At 40.6% G+C, this 21,897-nt stretch overlaps 2 protein-coding genes and 1 pseudogene across 2 annotated transcripts in view; all 3 read right to left on the reverse strand.

Annotated features, from left to right (window-relative positions):
- Positions 1–7,325: 7,325 nt before the first annotated feature.
- On the reverse strand, positions 7,326–10,886 carry LOC144664152 (uncharacterized; annotated as a pseudogene).
- An 829-nt stretch (positions 10,887–11,715) lies between these two features.
- On the reverse strand, positions 11,716–15,430 carry LOC144663514 (uncharacterized). The gene has a single exon (XM_078524484.1). It carries the CDS (start codon positions 15,263–15,265, stop codon positions 12,464–12,466), a length of 2,802 nt encoding a protein of 933 aa, XP_078380610.1. The 5' UTR covers positions 15,266–15,430; the 3' UTR covers positions 11,716–12,463.
- Positions 15,431–21,658: 6,228 nt separating this feature from the next.
- Positions 21,659–21,897, reverse strand: part of LOC144662622 (uncharacterized) — a 13,192-nt gene continuing 12,953 nt past the window's right edge. Inside the window, exon 2 of the mRNA XM_078523478.1 lies at positions 21,659–21,892. The gene's annotated coding sequence lies outside the window, so the exon portion shown is untranslated. The remainder of the gene's footprint in view (positions 21,893–21,897) is intronic.

Below are 21,897 nucleotides of genomic sequence, written 5' to 3' on the forward strand. Positions count from 1 at the left end.
ATAGACCCGAGACTGGGATTTTGAAAAGAATATAATTTTGTGTGTTGAAAACTTGTAACTTGGAAAGCAGCTTCTTCTTTACATAGCTTTTAATTAGAATGTTAGAATTTATGTAAGGATTATGTGGATTAATTTTTTAAAAGGTGATTTAACCGTGTTAAAATAAATATATATCCATTCATCCTTACACCAAACACTTGTAATTGATACCACAATACATTCTTAAACGGAAATATCATACGCTATCATCTAAGAATATTGACAAAACTATTTTCAGCCTAAAATCGGCAGAAGAATATTAATCTGGGAAGGAAAAAATATATTCTAAGAGCAAAAAAAGAAGAGTGTATCAGGCTGAAATACGAGCGTAAGGCTTTCCTCGGAGCAAAGTAAACGTTTAACGTTCGAAACGTCAAAATCCGTTATGGCGGTTTACTTGATTTATCAACATCCAGTTGATAATCAACGAAGTGTTTCTCTTGCCCGCCGACGCAGCACAACAGTTGCTTTAGAACCAATAACTTTGTTCTTTTGCGTCACCCTAGTACCTAGGCGTTCCCTTCCCGCTTACTGATTTGGCGCGAAACTTCGTGACGTCACAGAATGACCCAGGCCTTGACGTGAGTTCGGCGCTCTCCCGAGAGAGGAGGAAAACGGCTAGGGACTAGACCAGGGCGGCAGAAGGCTTCGCGCGCATTAGCTTACGCTAGATCTTTACTTTTAAATGAACAGACGAAATAGTGACAAGCATCATACATCTTATCAACTGTGAACTTTTAATCACAAACATCTATATAGTCTCAGCCAACAGCATAAAAATAGTTGGTTTGATTCAATGTCCACGATCCCGATTAAGCTATTTCTCACGACACATTACTGTCTATAGTAACCGCAGGTTATGTCTATAGGACCCTACAGTCGAGTTCATTACTTCTGCCGTCTGAAGCATTAAAAAATGAACTAGGTTACTGTTAGAAGAAATTTTCTTCTTTTTTTATAAAAATCTGACAAACATGGCTCAGAACGCAAACTTGACTATCATGCGTTCATCGCTAAAAGAATAATTACCTCATCAAGGTAAAAACCTCGTTGGCGTTGTACCGTCATTTCAAACTCGACTAACATCAACAACTGAATGAAAAATGTAAAGCCACAGGTTTGCCATCCTCTTGTTTGCTTGTCGTGACAAGCTACCAAAATTTTGAAGTCTTATAATTACGGTTATTTTGAACATCGGATGCCTCGCAGCGGCGTTTCTCATGCAAATGAGAGGGTTTAACACAATCGGGTCAAAAAACTTAAATATTGTTTTTGCTTTCTGTTTCTTTCGACGATTTGAAGCTTGTAAGAAGTGTTTTTAAATCTCGAGCTCATAATTTAATTGTTAATTACTAAAACTCATATGAACCGAAATTTTGAAATTCTTTCTTTCGCAACAAAACACTAAAAGACCTGAAACAATTCATTAAGATTTTTTTTTACTTTTTGAGCCTTTAAGCACGAAACACAGCAAAAAAAAAATGATTTCCGAAGGCTCCACGAAAACGTTTCCACAATGACCGCGCGCCGGAATGGAACGAGCTTTGAGTTTTTTGACATTATAATTGGTGTTCTTAATTATATTTAACAATAATCACTTCGCCTGAGTCGAATAATTGTTTTAGTATTATTTTCAGAGGTGAATATCAAAAACTGGAAAATAACAATAGAAAACACGAAAACAACAAACAGATGTGCTCGCTTGCATACGTGTACCAGTTTAATTCATCGATTGAAATCATAACTCAAGTTTTAGCAATAAAACGGAACAAAACAAACACTCAAAACACTACGAAAAAGATAGATATCCGGTACCTTTGTGTAATCGTTGGTGACGTCTAAGCAATTGTGTGTATCCTCTCGAAATTACTGGGTGTTTACCATTTACAAAAAATATTGGAAAATTTCCGTTGGGAATTTCCGTTGGGAAGAGTGCGTTCCATTTAGACGGGTCTCATTCGTTCACAGGCTCCTCTCTGTTTTGTTTCTGTTGCTCTTACGAATCGTCCGCTAAAGATGTTTATACTCATATCAAGTGCAGTGATGAATGAAATCATAAAGTTTATAGTTGACGAGGAAAATCTGATAAATTCAAAAGATTATGGGGAAAACAGTATCCTTGCAGCGGCTGCAACTTTCATGAGACGCTACCTCAGTGCCACAATAGTGACGCTATTTTGAATGTTCTTTGTCAGCATATTCGATCGATGAATTTAATATACTTGCTTTGCCCAAAGAAAGCTTGGCTTCCGGCACAAATTTTACCTACCATTTATTGTGATGCAGTATATTTTGTAGGACTGATGCAAATACTTGAGTAGAGCACTCGTTAGGCGTTTAAACCTTGAAAACTCAACCATATATGAAGAACTAACATAAGACTGACCCGCCATTTTAGTTGAGGAACCGCGCGACCCGGCTGTGAAAAAGGCTTGGGACTAGTGAGAAAGACGAGAAATCTGTAAATGGAACACGAATTTCCATTGGGAAGTTTCCACCGGGAAAACGGGACTACCTTTTCAGGTTGTCCGTTTATTCTGGGAATTTTCCAGTGGAACAAACCGAAAAGTCGTGTTCCATTTACATCCCACCCGGAATTTCCGGAAATTTTTTGTAAATGGTAAACACCCACTAGCTCCGGTGAGAAGAGAACTAAATAATGTTTTGACAGTCGATCTGACTGAGAACACGGCCGTGTGCGATGTCCAAAACCACCATGTTTACGATCAATTCTAGTGCCTTGAAAACCATCTCTTGAAAATATTTTCGGTCCAAAAGCCTTGGTAGTAAATTTTCAAAATTCCCAATGTTTTAAATAACCAGGATTTGGAGTGATTTCTTTTAAATGAGAGAAATTTTAATTTAGCAAATGCCGCCATGTTCACTGGCCTGGATGGCAAACGTGGCATGGCTTAGTAGCCAAACCTTCAGATGCAATATTCAACGCCTAGCGCGGTGAATATGGCGCCATAGTCCGAGCTTCTCGACCAATCAGAATTGAATTCATCTTTGGAAATTATACTAATCACGATTAGTATAATTTTTTTATTTGCAGCAGGTGATTCAAACATTTCTTTGATGCACATGATAACAGATAAACAGCGGAATGTCTATTACATTAAACATTGTCTATTACATAAACAGTGTCTATTACATAAACAGTGCCAAAACTCAGGCAATGGCCATCGGTCCTAAGCTTTATCATTATGATTTTCTTGTAGATAATAAGTCTGTAGACACTACAGAGACACTAAAGATTCTCGGTGTTACATTAGATCGCAAGCTTAATTTTATGTATCATGTAAAGGAGCAAGTGAAAAAAGCATGCGCTAAAGCATCTGCCTTGCGAAGAATACGCAAATTCATACCAGTAGATGTTATGGGCCGTCTATATAAAGCGTTTATTTTACCACATCTAGAGTATTGTGGGCCCTTACTGCTTGGTGTGGGTAACACTCAGGCTAATAAACTAGAGGACACAAACTATTATATTCTTAGATCGATTTTAGGCTTTTGCAGGCAAACCCTTATGAGTTTCTTTTGAAGACTGTAGGCATTAGCTCGCTAGAACAGCGCAGGAAATTTCAGGCATTAGTCCTTGTGTATAAATGCTTACATAATCAAGCTCCAAGCTATATTCAAGATCTCTTTAATTTTAAAGTGTGCTCATATAACCTAAGGGGGTCCGGTACAATTTTAGAGATGCCTAGATGCAATTTGGAATGGCGGCATAAGTCCTTTTCTTTCATCCCCTGTTCATCGCCGCCAGGATCTGGAACTCAATACCACCATTTGTAAGGGACGCTAACGATCTTTCATAAATATTTTAGGTTTTAATATTTTTAATGGTTTTAATATTTTTAACTCTTTTTAGGTGCCTATTATTATATTATACATATTATATTATTTTATTATTATACATATTTATTATATTATACATATTTACATAGATAATTATATAATTTTTTTTCCTTTTATACAGTTTTGCATTCACGCACACGTTTTAACGAGCGCTAGCGCTCCTAGGTGTCGCGTGGGTAAATAAAGTATTGTTGTTATTGTTGTTGTTGTTGTTAATATAAGATATTTCACCATAGGTTAATAAGTATGTTTGAGTAGCACACTCGGGTAGGCATCTGACTAGGGAATGATAGGTCGCGAGAGGTCCCGAGTTCGAATCCCAGAGGAGACAATTTTTTTTCTTTTTTCCATTTTTTTTTCTTTTTTAAGCAGTAGCATTAAAATGGTTTGTTTATTATATCGCTCCGTAGGTATGCATTGCAGAATAATTTACATATATCAGAACATATAGCCATATAGACTGATTCAAGTACAAATGTATTAAATTGTGCTGTTTCATCTGAAAAGCTCTTCCTTTTGTTCCGAACAAGCAGCCACGCACTCGATTTTAGCCAACGCTCTGGCTTCTAGATAGATCCATCGTTAATGAAGCTTATGTGAAGCCCGATTTAGTTTTCGAATATTCCTACATGTACGACGCTAGCTCGACAGATACGAAAGAGATCGATCATTACATCGCTTTTGCGGCTCTCAATATTGGCTTGCGTAAGCGTAAAAGCTCCTCTTGAATTGATGTGCAACCTGCACAGACTTCAAGGCAAACGAAATGTTGGCTAGTATGACTTCGTAAGCTGCTGTAATGACGAGCAACTACAGGAACAGCTGAAATTCAAGAAACCACACGAAACGACACGCCAAAATCCAATATGGCCTACTCGACACGCACCGCCGACCTCATCCCCAGGCTCTCTCGCAGAAGACCACGTGACACAAGCAAACCCACGCATAAATAAATAAACTAGTAATACGTGACTCGCAGGGCCTCACGAAGCTCTGGGTTGGGGAGGGAGGGGGGTTGTTATAAATAAGGAGTGATAACCGGTTTTAACCGGTGATTTGTTATTGTTGCCTAGTAACGGACATGGCCGCGACACCCTCGTTCCCAGGAGAAGGCGTTCTCCCGCCCTGATTCGAACCCTCCGCCCGCGCGCCCCTAATGGCCATGAAAGGTTTATAGCCTGAATAGGCGTTGAGGGAGTATTATGTGGAAATCAGTGTTATTTTAATCCGAAAAGAAAAACGATAAAAATGAAAGGCTCAGGATTCGAACCCACCAAAAAAATAATAAAAAAGAAGAAGAAAAAAAACAAAACCTTAGCCGGATTCGAACCCCCGCCCTCAGTCCCGAAGATCTGATTTGAAGTTCGACGCTCACACCATTAGGCCACCGGCGCGCGCGGCCGTGTGACGTCATTTCCGCCAGACACCAAGCTCACAAATATCTGAATATATATGACCGTAAACTCCACACGAGATTTCATCCCGCCTGAGCCCTTTGAGGGACAAAGTTATACACCCCGCTATGCTCGGCCTTCGGCCTCGTTTCGCGAGGAATAAATCCCTCAGTCGACGCCAATGTGCGGGCTTTGCCCCCACAACAAAGTGTATAAAATAAAAATTGAAAAGTTCGAGAGCTGAGATGAATACATTACAACCATCAAACCTTATACCCTTACAACAATAGAGTCAATAAGCGCCATCGCGGCTCACGTGCGTTCATACCAATAAGAAACTATTTACATTCTCTGTCACTGTCACTTACAGTTTAGTTCCGCCGAATGTAAATACTTTTTTTGATAGTTTTGCGATCGAAGTATATGTGCACGTGCATGGCTGTAGGCTAATTAGCATTTGGTGAGAAAATTGAACCAGCGAATTGAATTCTTTTCATGCAATCTTGTCAAGCTATATCAACGAACTAAAAGTGCTTATGATCATGACATATATAAAAGTTAGTACTGAGCCGTTTTTAAATGTCACAAAATCCTTTCTTCCAACGTAATTGAGATGCCTCGCGATCTAACAGCACAACAGTGAGTGTTTTGCAACCTCACTTGGGACGACTGGTGACGAGGTTGGTGCTTTTCGACAATTTCCGACAACTTTCCCTAGCGCTGTGCGATTATACAGGCAAAAAATAAGCTTTTTAGTATGAATTATCTCTGCGGTGCAAAGTCCAATTACTTTGAGACTTTGCAATATGTTTATTTATGTTTTCTTCACTTTGCCTTAAAATAAAAAAAATCGAATTTCTTGTTCATTTGACCTTTATGACACATTGGGTGACGACATGCTCGTTGTCCATCACACCACCGGGATCATGTTGCTGTGTTTCCACATTGTCATGTATATTTTTCCTCCTTTTTTCTTTCCTTTTCCTTTTTTTCTGTTTTTTTTTTCTTGTCGTTTGTGTTCGTATAACGGTTTTTTATTATAATATGCTTTTGCAAAGCTGCAACGATTTATCCATACACATAAAGCCCCATGTGGTGTTGTTGTTGTGTTGCAATCAGCGTCCTCCTACGATGGAGGAGGAGCACTTGCCTGGGAACCAGTTGGATGATGAGGAAAATCGGGCCCGGTATTTGGATCTAGCGGTGGATTCATTGCACTGCTGTCTGGAGCTGGATTATAAATCCTTGCATTATACACCGATTTCACAAATGGCGGACGCGCGGAAAAGAACTGGTACTGAAGCATGAAAACGAGGCGTTTTAGGATAAACAACTTTCGTGTTACAAGGGAAAAAGTGAAAATTGCAGGAGTTTTGAAGCTCTCCTTCGTTAAATGGGGTTATTAGATCGTTTTCTAGGTTAATTTCGAGATAACCGAGTTCGAAATAAGTTCGCGGCCTAATATTTGTCGTTTTGTTTCGGGTTGTAAGCAAAACCCTGGGCTGCACATGGCTTAAAATATTGAAATACGGCGGGTCGCCAAAGACTTTAAACTGCTCGGACTCATCAAGAAATGCTCCGGTATTCAGACGAGTGTACACATTTTCTTGAGGATTTTGGTGAGTCATTGAAGAATAACGAAAATAAACACGCAAAAATGTATTGCCTGTGTAAACATACATGTACGTTGTGAAAAAATGTGTAACAATGAATTTTCGGGCTGGTTTCTTTTTTTTTCTGGTGAAATAACCATATGTGATCCCCAAACGTATCTGAAACACATCAATAAAAACGTGTTATTCTCAATCGACTTAGTAGTTTTTTCTTTGGACTTAGTAGGAGTAGATTTTTGTATTTTAGAAAAAAATTGTATTCAAATAATTTAGACAGACTATTTAAGCGGCTATTAATTCGATTACATTGTAAACATAAAGCATCAGCTCGATCCACGCAAAGGACAGTAAATGTTCAACACAATCTTTAGTAAACAAGATCATCACAATATTCCCCAAGTCATGAAGGAAAATAATGCTATTTTGTAAATTTAGTGAAATCTGCTGGAATACCTTCTGCTGCGTCGGACGACGTGAATTTCATCTCAGGGAAGAAATTAATCACGTGCTGGGCAACCACGACGAAGGTCCAACTGATAGAACAAATATTCACGGTTTCGCTTCATTTTACAAGCTTTTCCAGGACACCGTGAACGAAGATGCCCTCTGCATTAATTAATATTAAGCTGAGATCATTGGAAGCGATTTTTATTTATCTATCAAGTATTCTCAAATATAATGGTTTATTACAAAGAAGAAACATATCATAGCATTGGAATTTAATACCGGTAGTCTCCGTCTGTTTAAATAATTTGTCAACATTTCAATGATTTGCCTTACAGTAGCACAACAAAGGTATTTTGCGAAGTATAAAAAGAATTTAAATGCGAGGGAATAATAGTAAATAAAATTTGTTTCGAGGAAATGTGACCGGTTAAGGAAGCTGAAAGTTGAAGTTTGACTTGTCAAGTCCCTATTCAAGCTTATTCACAGCCGGCGGTTATTTCAAAGCCGGTCTTCGTGCGCTACTAAAGATCCGCAAGGAGACAGAGTTAGCATTTTTCGTTTGCTTTCACAAAAGTGAAAAGAACATACCATGACGGCGTTTGAAAATTAGTTTCGAAATCGTTCCGTGTTAATTTTTACCGGCCAACAGTTGTCGAAGCTTCAGTTGGAAAACCAATACTTTACCTCTGTTTTTCTGCTGATCTACGGTCCCTTTCTGCTTGCAATACGGAAACAAGAATAAATACTAGACTGTAAACTCGTTTAGAATTCCGTAATCTCGAAAACTTGGAAGGAAAACGGTCTATTTCCCCGTTTAACGAACAAAAACGTCAGAACTCGCGTATTTTCACTTTTCCCCTTGTAACACGAAAGTTGTTTATCCTAAAACGCCTCGTTTTCATGCCTCGTACCAGTTTTTTCCGCGCGTCCGCCATTTGTGAAATCGGTGTATACAAGGGCGGGTAAGCATTTGGTTGCGGTACAGCTGAATAAGAAGGAAGTGGAAGTCCTCCCTCTGGATTGTGATGCGGGTACGGCGTGCTTATGCCATAGCCTGGATCGCCTTGTCCGAGATGAGGATTAACCGGTGGAGATTATGCCTCACCATTTTGGAAGGCGGGGTTGCCTGTTTCTGGATTGTTCATCACAGACATTTCGTAACTTGGGCAGGTGTTGTCTGGATCACTGGAGTTAACGATAGAGGATGCATTTCCAGACAGGACTGCAATCGGATCCATCACGTCCCCCTCCATAGGCGGTGTTGTACTCTTGTACATCTTTTTCTTCAAGGCGTAGTAGCTCTTAGCTGTCTTGGCCCTGAACAGCCAGCGGTAAGGCCAAGTCATCTGCAACAAGGTAGCGATCCAGAAGAACAGAGGCCGAATCCAAAACGGTTTTACCCGCAAGTCCACATACGCAGAGATCCGCTTCTTCAGCCCGGGAATTTCTTTACTTGCTGAGAAAGCAGTGAGGACATCTCGGTGGCCATTTCTCTCCAACATTTCTGTTACTTGTCTCTCGTAGTCATCCGCTGTTTCTTGATCGCCGAAGAGGATACTCGAGTCGATCTTCACCCGAGTTAGAGCCACAGTTCTAAGAACTGGCATTTCTCTTTTGGAAACATCAACCCATGAACCGAAGGAGAACTCGTCCTGGTCCACAAATGTCACTACTTTCTCGTTATAAGTCTCGGTGCGGGACTGCTGGATCCCGTATGACTGTCCCAGTAGTTCACAACTCTCGATCGTGCTTCATGATGGTAGCATTCTACAACCATGTTGATCTTTGGCGGGGCTTCCTGCATCCTTTGTAAGTACCCCCAAGCCGTTTCGTCTTCAATAATGTTTTTGAAGTACTCCAGCTCGTGACAGAAGAAGCTTTCTATAAAGACGATCACAGGAGAGACACAAAGCATAACAATAGCAATGATTCTGAAAATCTTTAAGACTGAACTGTACATAGTGCAGTGTGAAACTTCACAACCAACAAAGTAGATAAGCCACAGGTAGAATGAGAAATACATGTTGATGGAAATAAACCTCCATAATTATAAACTTGCATTTCTATAGAAACCTCGTTTGTGGCTCTTTTGATTCGCATCGCTTTCCCTTTGTCTGTACTCTTGCACGCCACGGCCGAGTTCTTCTTGACTTCCTGTTGCAGCAACTCTTTGGAGATGCCTCCGAAGTTCTTCGCAAATTTGGTCCATTCTTCTCTCGTCGCCTTCTTCTTCCTTTACCTTTTTGCAGGTTGTCTTGCACAAAGCGCAACACCACAGGACAAACGGCAGAAAGATTTGAACAAGGACAGCCACACTGGTCACCACGGCGACTAAAACTATGTCATGAACGTTGATGGGTTCTTGGGTCGCACGAGGAACGGCCGTAATCGGTTCCCCAGTCGGATCGGAGCAGACCGATCTTAGTCCACTCCAAGAACTGGGCTTGTTATCCTCACATACAAAAACCCTTATAGATGATCGATCATTGCAAAATACCATGCCGAGATCGCCGGGTCGATTTTCAAGGTATTCAAAATGAGTTCCTTCTTGATAGTTAGGTATGAAACACATGTTGTAGTCCTGACATACCACTCCCGTATAATTTGGAGGGCAGAGACAGAGCGTTTCGTTACTGGAAGTGTAAACGCAAGTGGCTCTGTGGTAACACGGATATTTTCGGCAAGTGTTCGACATTGAAGTCACGCCCTTACACATGACCATGATATTAGGCTCGTCATGCCATTTCTTGAAATGCACGTCGTGCACCTCCCAAGTGTTGGTGATATATTCAGGCCTCAAGGCAAAGTCCTTAACTCTCATCGCAGTCCTGTGTTGCTGTTTTACCACCCAGTAACCGTCCACGTACTGAAGATACCATGGGGGATAATCATTATTTAAAATGTGTTTATAGACAGGACGGAGATTGCGAAACATACCTTGTATGCGGTAAAAGTAGTCATTTGCGAAAGTATTCACAATGTCTCCCATAGAGACGGGGATGATCTTTTTGAAGTAAACTCTGTCCGAGTTACATTCTCGAAAATCTTCATCGACACATACAGCTTTGATCATAGGAGAAGAATAATTGGTTGACACATTGTATTGGGTCGAGTCAAGTGTGTTATAGAATGTGTATCGGTACTTCAAGGAGTACTGCCAATGTTTCACGATACCACCAAATACATCATTCCTGTCTAAGATTCCAGAATGCAGCCAAAAATGGGGATCTTCATAGAGAACAGCAGACACAAAATATATCTTATATTGATTATACAGACCATACCGTGCAAAAACCAAATAGTTGTTGCCTTTGCTGACGATGTGATAAAAATACAAGTCCTGGTTTTCAAGGCGGTAGACAGGAAAATTATTGTGATCGTCCTTTTCCTTAGTGTAGACGCCTTCAATGATTTTGTACGGCATGGTGTCTTCGTTGACGTTTTTGAAGAAAATCCTCGGACATAACGTCCTAGAACTTGTAATTGTGAGCAATGTGCCAAGTATAAACCAGAAGAGGAGACTTGGTGCCATGATTTCTCTTGCTTGTGTAAATGGTTCACTGCAACTAGATGTGACGACAAATATATAAATCGCGCGTAATCAGCTGAAACGTGCTGTAACAATATTGGGCCTTTTCATATCCATATATCCATCATACGTGAACAGACCACAAAATTCGTGCCGTTTAAGTTAATACCTGGTGGTTTTACGCTTTATCAACATCATGTTGATAATCAACCAAGTGTTTAACATGGCCGCCGACACAGCAAAACAGTCGCTTTAAGCCTGGTTCTCATATGATCGTCCCGATCGTCTCTGTCGCTTCAAAAAGTTTGCTTGCTCCAATCACCTCAGACTTTGCAAACGACAGAAGCGACAGAGACGATCGGGGCGATCATATGAGAACCAGCCTTAAGAAACCAATCGCTTTGTTTATTTGCGTCACCCTAGTACCCAGGCGTTCCCTTCCCGCATACCAATTTGGCGCGAAATTTGTGACGTCACGGAATAGCACAAGCCCTTAATTACGCAGCCTCGCGCTCGCCCGAGCGAGGAGGAGAACATACAGGGACTAGACTACATATCAGTGTTTTTAGTCGGGGAAATAAGTGCCAGTTGACGGCGACATCACTGCTCCGAAAGTGACTGAGCCCGCGGTTTCCGTACCAGAAGTTGCTAAGCAACATGACGAATTTGTATGTGCGATTGCTTTCGGAGTACTCGTGAGCGCTTGCGCTAGTTTTTGATTGAATAAAATAATTTGGGAACTCTTCGAGTGCTTAAATGAAGATTTGCCAAAAGCGACACTTATTTCCTCGACTGGTTTTGAACAGATTAAATACAATGACAAACATCTTACTTCTTATCAACTATAAACTTTTAATTACAAACATTCAAGTCTCGGTCAACAGCATATTAATAACTGGTTTGATTCAATGTCCATGATCCCCACTGAGATACTGTTCACGACACAGTACTGTCTATAGTAACCACAGGTCATGTTCTAGAGGACCCTACCGTCGAGTTCATTGATGCCATCAGAAGCAGCAAAAAGGAACTAAGTTACTACTGCCAGAAGAAATTTTGACAACCATGTCTCAACACACAAAATTGACTATCATGCATTCATCACTGAAAAAAGGTGATTACCTCATCAAGCTAAATACCTTGTTGACTTTGCACCGTTATTTTAACCTTGAGACTACATTCAACAACTGAATGAAAGATTTACCTTCCTCTTGTTTGTGGTCACAGACTTATAAATTTTGAAGTTTCATAATTATGGATATTTTGAACATACGTTTCCTAGAGGGAAAGCTCAAACCTGTGTGTACTTAATATAATCTGCAGGTCAAATTACTTATTATTTTTCCTTGTGTTTGGAGTCCAAACTTTTCTTAAATCAAATCGCAAACACTGAATTCACTCAAACGAACGCTCTTGCACGCTCTAACTCATCGAAAGTAACACAGCAAAACAAAGATAACAATGTTCATGCATTTGAACTTCATTTATAAAATATACTCAGTCCTAATAGCCATAATTAAGAACTTTTACATTGCGTGACGGCTGAGAGGTCACCCATGTTGTCCATCACACCACCGGGATCATGTTACATTGTTTGGCTGCGGTGGGTTGCCTACAGCGTCCTCGTATGAAGGTGGAGGTGCACTTGGCTGGGGTCCGGCGGGATAAGGAGGAGAGGCAGGTCCGGTATATGGATTAAGCGGTGGATACGGTGTACTGCTGTCTGGAGCTGGATTGTTTATCCCTGCAGGGTACAAGGGCGGAGGACCATTTGGCTGTGCTGGCGCTGGATAAGGAAGAAGTGAGGATTCGCCCTCTGGATTGTATGGCGGGTATGGGGTGCTAATGCCATGGGCCGGATCGCTTTGTCCCAGATATGGATTAACGGGTGGATATGGTGTGCTGCCACTTTGGAAAGCCAGGTTGCCTGTTCCTGGATTGTTTATCACAGACATTGGGTAACCTGGGCAGGTGTTGTCTGGACCAATGGGGACTGACGATGCATTTCCAGCCAGGACTGCAATCGGATTCATCACGTCCACCTCCATAGGCGGTGTTGTACTCTTGTACATCTTTTTCTTCAAGGCGTAGTAGCTCTTAGCTGTCTTGGCTCTGAACAGCCAGCGGTAAGGCCAAGTCATCTGCAACAAGGTAGCGATCCAGAAGAACAGCGGTCGAATCCAAAACGGCTTCACACTCAAGTCCACATACGCAGAGATCCGCTTCTTCAGCCCAGGAATTTCTTTACTGGACGAGTAATCAGTGAAGACATCTCGGTGGCGATTTCTCTCCAACATTTCTGCCACTTGTCTCTCGTAGTCATCCGCTGTTTCTTGATCACCGAATAGGATACTTGGATCGATTTTCACCCGAGTTAGAGCGACGGTACTCAGGGCTGGCATCTCTCTCTTGGAAACATCAACCCATGAACCAAAAGAGAACTCGTCCTGGTCCACAAATGTCACTACTTTCTCGGTATAAGTCTCAGTGCGGGACTGCTGGTTTCCGTTAGCGTCTGTGTAGTAAACAACGCGTGTGCGTGTTTCATAATGGTAGCATTCTACAACCATGTTGATCCTCGGCGGGACTTCCTGCATCCTTTGTATGTATCCCCAAGCCGTTTCGTCTTCCATTATATTTTTGAGGTAGTCCAACTCGTGAGAGAAGCAGCTCTCTATAAAGACGATCACAGGGCAGACAAAAAGCATTACAATAGCGAAGATTCTCAACACCTCAAAGACTGAACCGTACACGGTGCAGTGAGACACTCCACAACCAACGAAGTAAATAAGCCACAGGTAGAAGGAGAAATACAAATCCATGGATATAAGCCTACATAAACTTGCATTTCTGACGAAACCTCGTTTGCGGCTCAGTTCTTTCGCCTCACTTTCCCTTTGGTAATCTTGAACAGCTTGCCTGTACTCTTGCACGCCTTGGTCGAGTTCCTCTTGACTTCCTGCAACAGCAACTCTTTGAAGACGCCTCCCAAGTTCTTCGCCAACTTGGTCCATTCTCCTCTGGTCATCTTCTTGTTCCTCGACTTCCTTGCAGGATGTCCTGCACAAAGCGCAGCACCACAGGACGAAAGGCAAAAGGATTTGCACGAGGACAGCCACAGTGATTACCACTGGGACTACAATAGGGTTGTCATCAAAGTTGACGGATTTAGCCTGGGGCGTGCCTTGATTTCCAGGATACCAGGCTGTAGCTCGAGTTCGAGGATACCAAGGTGTACTTCGAGTTTGAGGATACCAAGGAACCGTAGTCGGGTCTTCTCTCGTGCAGGCCGACCCTTGTCCGCTCCAGTACGAACTGTAGCTGCCATCCACACACACATAATATCTCATAGAAGGATACGATCCACTGCAAAACGCCATGCCAAGAACGCCGGGACGCTTTCCAGGGTAAGCAAAATTGAGTTCTGTACTGGCTTTGGGGTTTGGTGTGGGGCACTGTTTATTTACAGAACATTTCAATCCAGTGTAGCCAGAAGGGCAGAGACAGAGCGTTTCGTTACCGGAAGTATAAACGCAATTGGCTTTGCTGTCACACGGATTTGACGGGCAAGTGTTCGACATTGAAGCAACGCCCCTACACATGACCTTGAGATTGGGTTTGTCACGCCATCCCTGGTAATACACCGACCAAGTTTTGCTGATATATTCAGGTCTCAGTGCAAAATCCTTAACTCTCATGTAAATGTTATCGTCATAATTACTCGGTTTATACTTGCCAGTCACTACCCAGTAGTCGTCCACGTACTGAAGATACCATGTCTGGGTGTTGTGTTTATAGACCGGACGAAGATTGCGAAACAAACCTTCTGTGCGATAAAAATAGTCGGTTGTGCGATTGTTCAAAGTGTTGCCCTTTCCATCGTCGAAACTCTCGTTCAAGTAGACTCTGTCCGAGTTACATTCTCGAAAATCTTCATCGACGCATACGGCTTTTATCATAGGTGAAGAGTAAGTGGTTGACACATAGTAGTTTCTCTGTTCGCGTCTGTTGTAGTACTGCCACTTGTTAACGATTCCACCAAATACATCATTCCTGTCCATGACCCCAGAACTCAGCCAAAATGAGGGATCACTATAGATGATAGCAGCCACGCCAAAGTAGTCGTTTAGATTGAGTCCAAAAACCAAATAGTTGCTGCCTTTGCTGACGGTGTGATAGAATAGCAAGTTGTCGTTCTCTCGGCGGTACACCGGAAAATTGTTGTAATCGTCCTTCTGCTTGGTGTAGACGCCTTCGATGATTTTGTACGGCATGGTGTCTTCGTTGATGTTTTGAAAGAAAATCCTGGGACATAACGTCCTAGAACTTGTACTTGTGAGTAATGCGTTAAGCATAAACCAGAGGAGGAGATTTTGCGCCATGCTTACACTTGCTTCACAGCTTGAGTGAATGGTTTACGGCAGCTAGATGTAATTCCTTTGATTCCTGGCATTGCAACACTGGAAACATGCTGTAACAGCGCTGAAAGATTTGTCACGCTAGGGTTGTCACACACGGTCGGATTAAATTGTTTGAGATGGTAAAAGAGGGAAAAGCGTAATATGTCAAAGACAATATCCAGTTCCTACGAAAGAAACCTTAAGTTTTTATTTGAAACTTTGGAAATGATGCGTAATTTGTCTTCGGTCAATAGAAAATAGCATCCTTTGTTGCCAAACGTCCTTCCTGTCTTTCTTGTAATTTTGCATCCCGGAGGGGGGACTCCCATATTAAAGGGACGGGGATGCTCGTCGGAAATTTTGAAAAGAACCCCTAAAAGAGACCAATCTGGGTGTGGCTCAAGCCTTTCTTGACCCCTAAAAGATACCAAAAAACTAAGAATGGAGTTTATATTTGTATATTTCTTCGTGTGTAACCCTAAACGAGACCATTATGGCTAAAAATATTGGCGTTTTGGGCGTTTTTCCCCGGAACACCCTAAGCGAGACCAAAAGTCCGAAATTTACACCCCTAAGCGAGACGACGAGCATCCCCGTCACTTTCATATGCGAGTCCCCCCCCCCCCCGGGTTTTGCATGTCCAACTCACTTCCTGTCTGCTTGACATTTTTTCCGCTTCTCAGTATCTGCAGTATATTGTTTCTCCTGTTATTTTAATGACTTAAATTTAATTTACGGCTGAAAATGCGGCTTAAAGGCCGTCAACAAACGACATGTTAAAAAGTGCAGTTCCGTTGGTAGGAGATCTTGTGAAGTAAACGAAGAGCGAAAGTAATCTTAATGGACCTCGTTGCGTGACTACTCAAGTAACGCCCGGGTTCGGTGTGATGTGTTACTCCATCTCATACCAAAATATGACTTTCTCTACCTTGTATTTTAAGCCTGATCAAGAATTCGATACTCAATATCAGACCCAAACCGTACTTCTCAAGTATGGTTTCGTCTAAAACGAATAACTAGGTAAAAATCAAACACAACTCCAAAGCAGACCATACCTTATTTCACATCAAAAAAAGGTCAAAAACCAAACCCTTTGGCACTGCATTCAGCATCAACATCGGGGAAATTGAAGCCCTTCTCATGCTCAATTTTCGACATTATTTCCCCAATGGAAGCCATTCCAGGTTCGTCTAATTTTGAGGTCAGTCCGAAAATCACATATTTTAGTCTGAAATAAGATATAGGTTTCAAGCGAGCCACACACCCCTAGCAAAAATTTTGGGTTGTTCTGACCTGGGATGTCCTGAACAGTGGAAGTAGCAAAGGAAACATATGGATCCACTGATGTTCTGAAGAATTTATTATGGGCCCGGAGATTGATTAGAAATATAAACTCAGCCATTAGCTTGTAACTTTCAGTTATTTTACACTGTTTTCAACATGGGATGGCTGTGTTACATCAAAACAGGGCACCCAGGCCAAATTGATCTGTAAAGAATATTACTGTCAAAGTAATACCTGAACAGTGAACACAAAATTGATTCAAGTAACTGATGCACATTTCCACATTGAATTAATTTGCCTACTTGTTTTGAAAATAAAAGAATGGGTTGAAATATAGTTTTAGGACCATCAAGAAACAATAATGGTCAACATATGATGTCAGTATGTAAACTTAAATTATGGCCATTTTGAGTATAATAGTGAAAAAGTTCCATACAAATGCATACAATTTTGCCATTGAGCAAGCTAATTGTTACGAGTCTGGATAACCTGTGAAAAATCCTGAACTCTAATTTGAGCTCTTCCCAATGGGTTTTTTAAAGCCAACTCATTTATAACTCTAAACTGCCATTTTCATGAAGCAATTAGTCATCGGGGGGACTCATATATGAAAGGGGCAGGGATGCCCGTCGTCTCGCTTAGGGGTGGAAATTTCGTTTTTTTTTTTGTCTTGCTTAGGTTGTTCTAGGCAAAACACCAATACTTTTAGCCATAATAGTCTCACTTGGGGCTACACATGTAGAAATATACAAATATAAATTCTATTCTTAGTTTTTTTGGGGTCAAGAAAAGCTAAGTTAAGCCACACCCAGATTGGTCTCTTTTAGGGAGTTCTTTTCAAAGTTTCTGACGAGCATCCCCACCCCTTTAATATAGGAGTCTCCCTCCAGGTTAGTCAAACAGTATTTCACAAGCATGAGAGAAGACTTCCTTCACAACATCCAGCACTCCTAGCATGCCCTAGCACTCTCTGCTGACTATATGCAGGCACTGACCAAATTGCCCTAACCTATCCACTTATGACTTCACCTTCAGCCAGTCAAGTAGTCTGGTAGTAATAATTAGTGTCAAATGACTTTGCTTCACTTATAGCCACAAGCTTTCCAGGGAAAACAAGTCATTTTAAATATCTCGTGCAATCATGTACATGCAGAGCTATAGTCATGGTTGCACAGGAAATAATTTAGCTGGACGCTTAATCACTCACATAGTGCATATTTGTGTTATGAATACTTTTATTTGTAGTCTTTAGAGAATGGGACATTATCTTCCTTCATCAAAAGATTCGCACCAATAAAAAAACACAGCATTTTTTTCAGCACAACTAGTATGAGGACCTGTTCTTACTTTGGGCATAATAGCAAAAGTTGTACTGAATTTTTGCTATACATCTTATGCTTAGAGCTTGATTATGGTTTGAGGAAATGATATGATATTCTCATGATCTGTACTGCAAGTGTATTTGCAATTTGAATTTAAATTTAGAGGGCTGCGTAGCATTGAGATTATTAGTAAACTCAGATATTGATTTTTATTACATATAAATTATATAAACAAAAATGAATTACCAGGATTTCTATCACTGAGAAAAATTTTATCTTTACACTGTAAAAGTGATATGATCTCTTTCACTTGTGAAGATATCGTTTTTGTCACATTTACTGACGAGTTCAATGCTGAATGACCCGAAGTTCATCGATATTAAGTCGAAACATCTTCGGATCTTCCTCTGCAATCTTCAGAAAAGTTTGGAAAGTGTTAAGAAACATTTGCATGACCTTTGCACAACAATTTCGGAAATCTTCGGAAATTGTCAAAAATTAGTAGGTTTATAAAATTAAACAAAATAATACATGGTTGCTTGGAGATATGAAATTTCTCTTCTCCTGTTCAAATCGATATACTCACTCGTTTGCTGAGCTCACTCATGAGATATTGATTTGAATTAACACTCAAAGATAAATTTCATATCTCTGTACAACCGTGTATTATCTTCTATAATAATACTAAACAATGCACTATACTCCAGCTATAAATAAAGTTTAATTTACATAAATTATAGCATTCTCTTAATATTGTGCAATGAATAAACAATACACAGCTAGACATATAACAAAACGGATTGGTTTCCATAAGACTGTGGTGGAATTTAACCCCCCAGCTTGGGGAGTTCCTCCCTATAATAGACTTTACAGGATGGCTCCACCCAAAAGGGCTGGGAAATAGTATGGAATTTATTACAAGTATAAAAATGAGGGTTGGGAAAACCAGTTTATATAGACTGGATTTAAGAGGACATGAAATTTTTAAATATCTTGATAATCAATGCCGATGCAGTATTTCTACTGTAATTACTGGTGTGTGAAAGGGAGTAACATTTTTTGTGTGGAATGTATTTGAAAGCGTAACCCTTTCTGTCAAAAACAGTATATACATGATTAAAGAAACGTTGACCCACAAAAGTATAAACCATAAACAATGCCACCCAAATGTTTACTGGGAAATTGGAAAAAAGTAATCGTTGTCTGTGGCAGAATTAAATAAACATAACAAGACAGGTCTCAAAAAGCTCTCAAAGGAAAAAAATATCTTGATTTTAAATAAATAGAATATTACTAAGCTTACCAATAGGCCTTATGCATGATAACGTCATATGCTCAAAATTCACCACCAAGCCTCGTTTACGCAAATTATTCTCAACCCTCTTTTTATTTTTGCTGCTTTGGGAATTCATGCATGAAAAAATGTACAAGTATTCACTTCGAAAGCGAGGCTTGGTGGTGAAACAAGCCAGTCTGACGTAAACATGCATGAGGGCTATTCAAGGTTAATTGTCTATACCCAGAATCCCATTTGGTCTTATTGTTCATGGTTTATGCTTTTCACAGGGGCAAAGTTTCTTCAATTTGGTATATATACGGGTGGAACACATGGCAAAGGTTAATTCCCTGTATAAAACTTTTTATACCATGCCATAGAAAATACAGCAAAATATCAGAATTCAGGAAAGCCGTTGTATGTGTATATTCGACGGTTATCAACTCAACCTTCCCATCGTGTTCTGCGATCTTATTGTCGATGAAATCAAGTAAGCATATTTTCTATGGTATGTTATAAAATAGTTATACAACACTTTCTTGTGGTATACTATGGAATATCCCAATTGTCACTTGTATTTTCTCAGTGACTCGCGGGATATTCCATAGTATTCTACTAAAAAGTGCATAACTAGTATGTATCCCCCCACCCCTGGTACATACATGTATGTATCTGCAGTTAATCTGAGGGGATAACCCTTCGCCTCTCATTACGCATTCATTCTCTTCCCCCCTCTCTTTGCAAAAGAGATCTCCAAGATTCCAACTGAAAAAACTAGTACCAATGAATGCAGGCAGAAGCATTTCAAGACATATTGTCACAGCACAAGAAATAAGAGCATTTCAGCAACAAGGAGTTTGTGCGAGGTGTTTGCTTCTGATGCAGGATAACAGAGATACATGTGGTGTCTCTGGCAGATCTCTTTTACTAGTGCTGCCAACAGTATATAATGTTTTGTATTAAAATTCCAGATGCTCTTACACAGGGATACAAAACAGAACAAGATAGTATGACTATATTTGTTCAGGATAAAGATCCCTGGGTAATGTAAGGGGGGAAACTGGAAGATATGATCTTAAACTTTCACCCTAGAAATAAGGGGAACTAAAAATAATGAGAATAGTTATCTTGTGAGTGGTAATTATGAGGATATCAAAGTGATTTTGGTAGTATTTTTTTAGGTACACAGAGGACTTGACTCAATAAATGGGCATGAGGAGATAAGCCCTCGGGGAGAACATCCCTTGTAGTGTTCAGACAGTCTAGGGAGTCGGTTCCAGGATCACAGTGATGTATTTACTTTTTCCCTTTACCGATTTTTATCATAAGAACCTATCTAGTGAACAGAGGACTATCACAGCTTGGGGGTAGACAGAACCTGTCTTCTCAAATCAAACAAATCTGCGTCAATGTTACCCAGGCTGCATTTTATGTACCAGTATAGGGGGGGGGGGGGGGGGGCTACAAAAGAGTAGGGAAAACACTCATTTAGTATTAAAAAAGACCTTTTAAAGGACCCACTGAACGGTCGGTTCATGTTAGTATTTTTAGAGGTTATTCAAGTAAAAAAATTAAGTAAAGAGATGCAGTATCCCTTGTGTGTGTATGTGAAAGGGGTACAATTTTTCTGTCGTAGGTGTACAGAAGGGAGAAGGGTATCTTTTCTGTTGAAAATGGCATGTGAAAGTGTGAGGGTTTAAACCTTGGGGCAGAGCCTTCCCATCAATTTTTTTCCAAGTGGCCCCCTAGGGGATTAGAGTAACAAAGCAAAGACTTTTAAAACATTGGTGTATCTTTGACGTGACACACAATGCACTCTGGAATATGACAAGTCACAGACTTCCTCCCAGTAGGATAGTCACAGACTTCCTCCCAGTAAGGTACTTGACAGCAATAACCAATTTGAAATGGGGGACTTTTCCCCTATGGGACAAATCCTGTTGCCTAGACCACTCCGATCCACCTCTGGAAGTCATCACGTTCTGCACACATGTAGATCACCCCCTACCACCCCCCTCCCCACCCCCTTCCAGGTTAGATCAGGGTTTTACCCAGTGGGGGTTAACTAGTAACCCATCATTTAATAGCCCTTATGCATGTTTACGTCAGACTGGCTAGTTTCACCACCAAGCCTCGCTTTCGAAGTGTAAACATGTAATTTTATCATGAACAAATATTTCCCAAAGCAGCAAAGATGAAAAGAATACCCACGTGAAAACTGCTTGAAGGTGGCAGAGGGTCGAGAATAATTTGCGTAAATGAGGCTTGGTGGTGAATTTTGAGCTAATGACGTCATCATGCATAAAGCCTATTCAAACAACCACGGAGAAGTTATTGTGGATCACTTCCCCCCCCCCCCCTCAAAGTTAGATCAGGTGTTTACCCCTGGGGGTTAACTAGCGATACATTATTTAATTCAAACAACCACGGAGAATTTATTGTAGATCACTTCCCCCCCCCCTCAAAGTTAGATCAGGTGTTTACCCCTGGGGGTTAACTAGTGACACATCATTTAATTCAAACAACCATGGATATATATTTCCAAAGAATCATTAAATAATGTTTTAAATATCTGAAAACATGAACGAATATATTTTAGAAAAAAGTCGTTCCATAAGTTCGTTGTCTCCAACACAACTGACGACTGAAGTTCAACAACAACTTTGTAAAGTACAAACTACCTGTAATGTATTGTTCAGTTCACAAGGTGATCCGACCGTCCGCTAGCTTCC

This window comes from Oculina patagonica, chromosome 8, assembly GCF_052425735.1.
Source record: "Oculina patagonica isolate OP01 chromosome 8, crgOcupat, whole genome shotgun sequence".
NCBI classification, from domain to species: Eukaryota; Metazoa; Cnidaria; class Anthozoa; order Scleractinia; family Oculinidae; genus Oculina; species Oculina patagonica.

Excerpts from the sequence above, each read along its gene's own strand:
- LOC144663514 (XM_078524484.1), bottom strand. The coding sequence starts at position 15,265 with ATGGCGCAAAATCTCCTCCTCTGGTTTATGCTTAACGCATTACTCACA.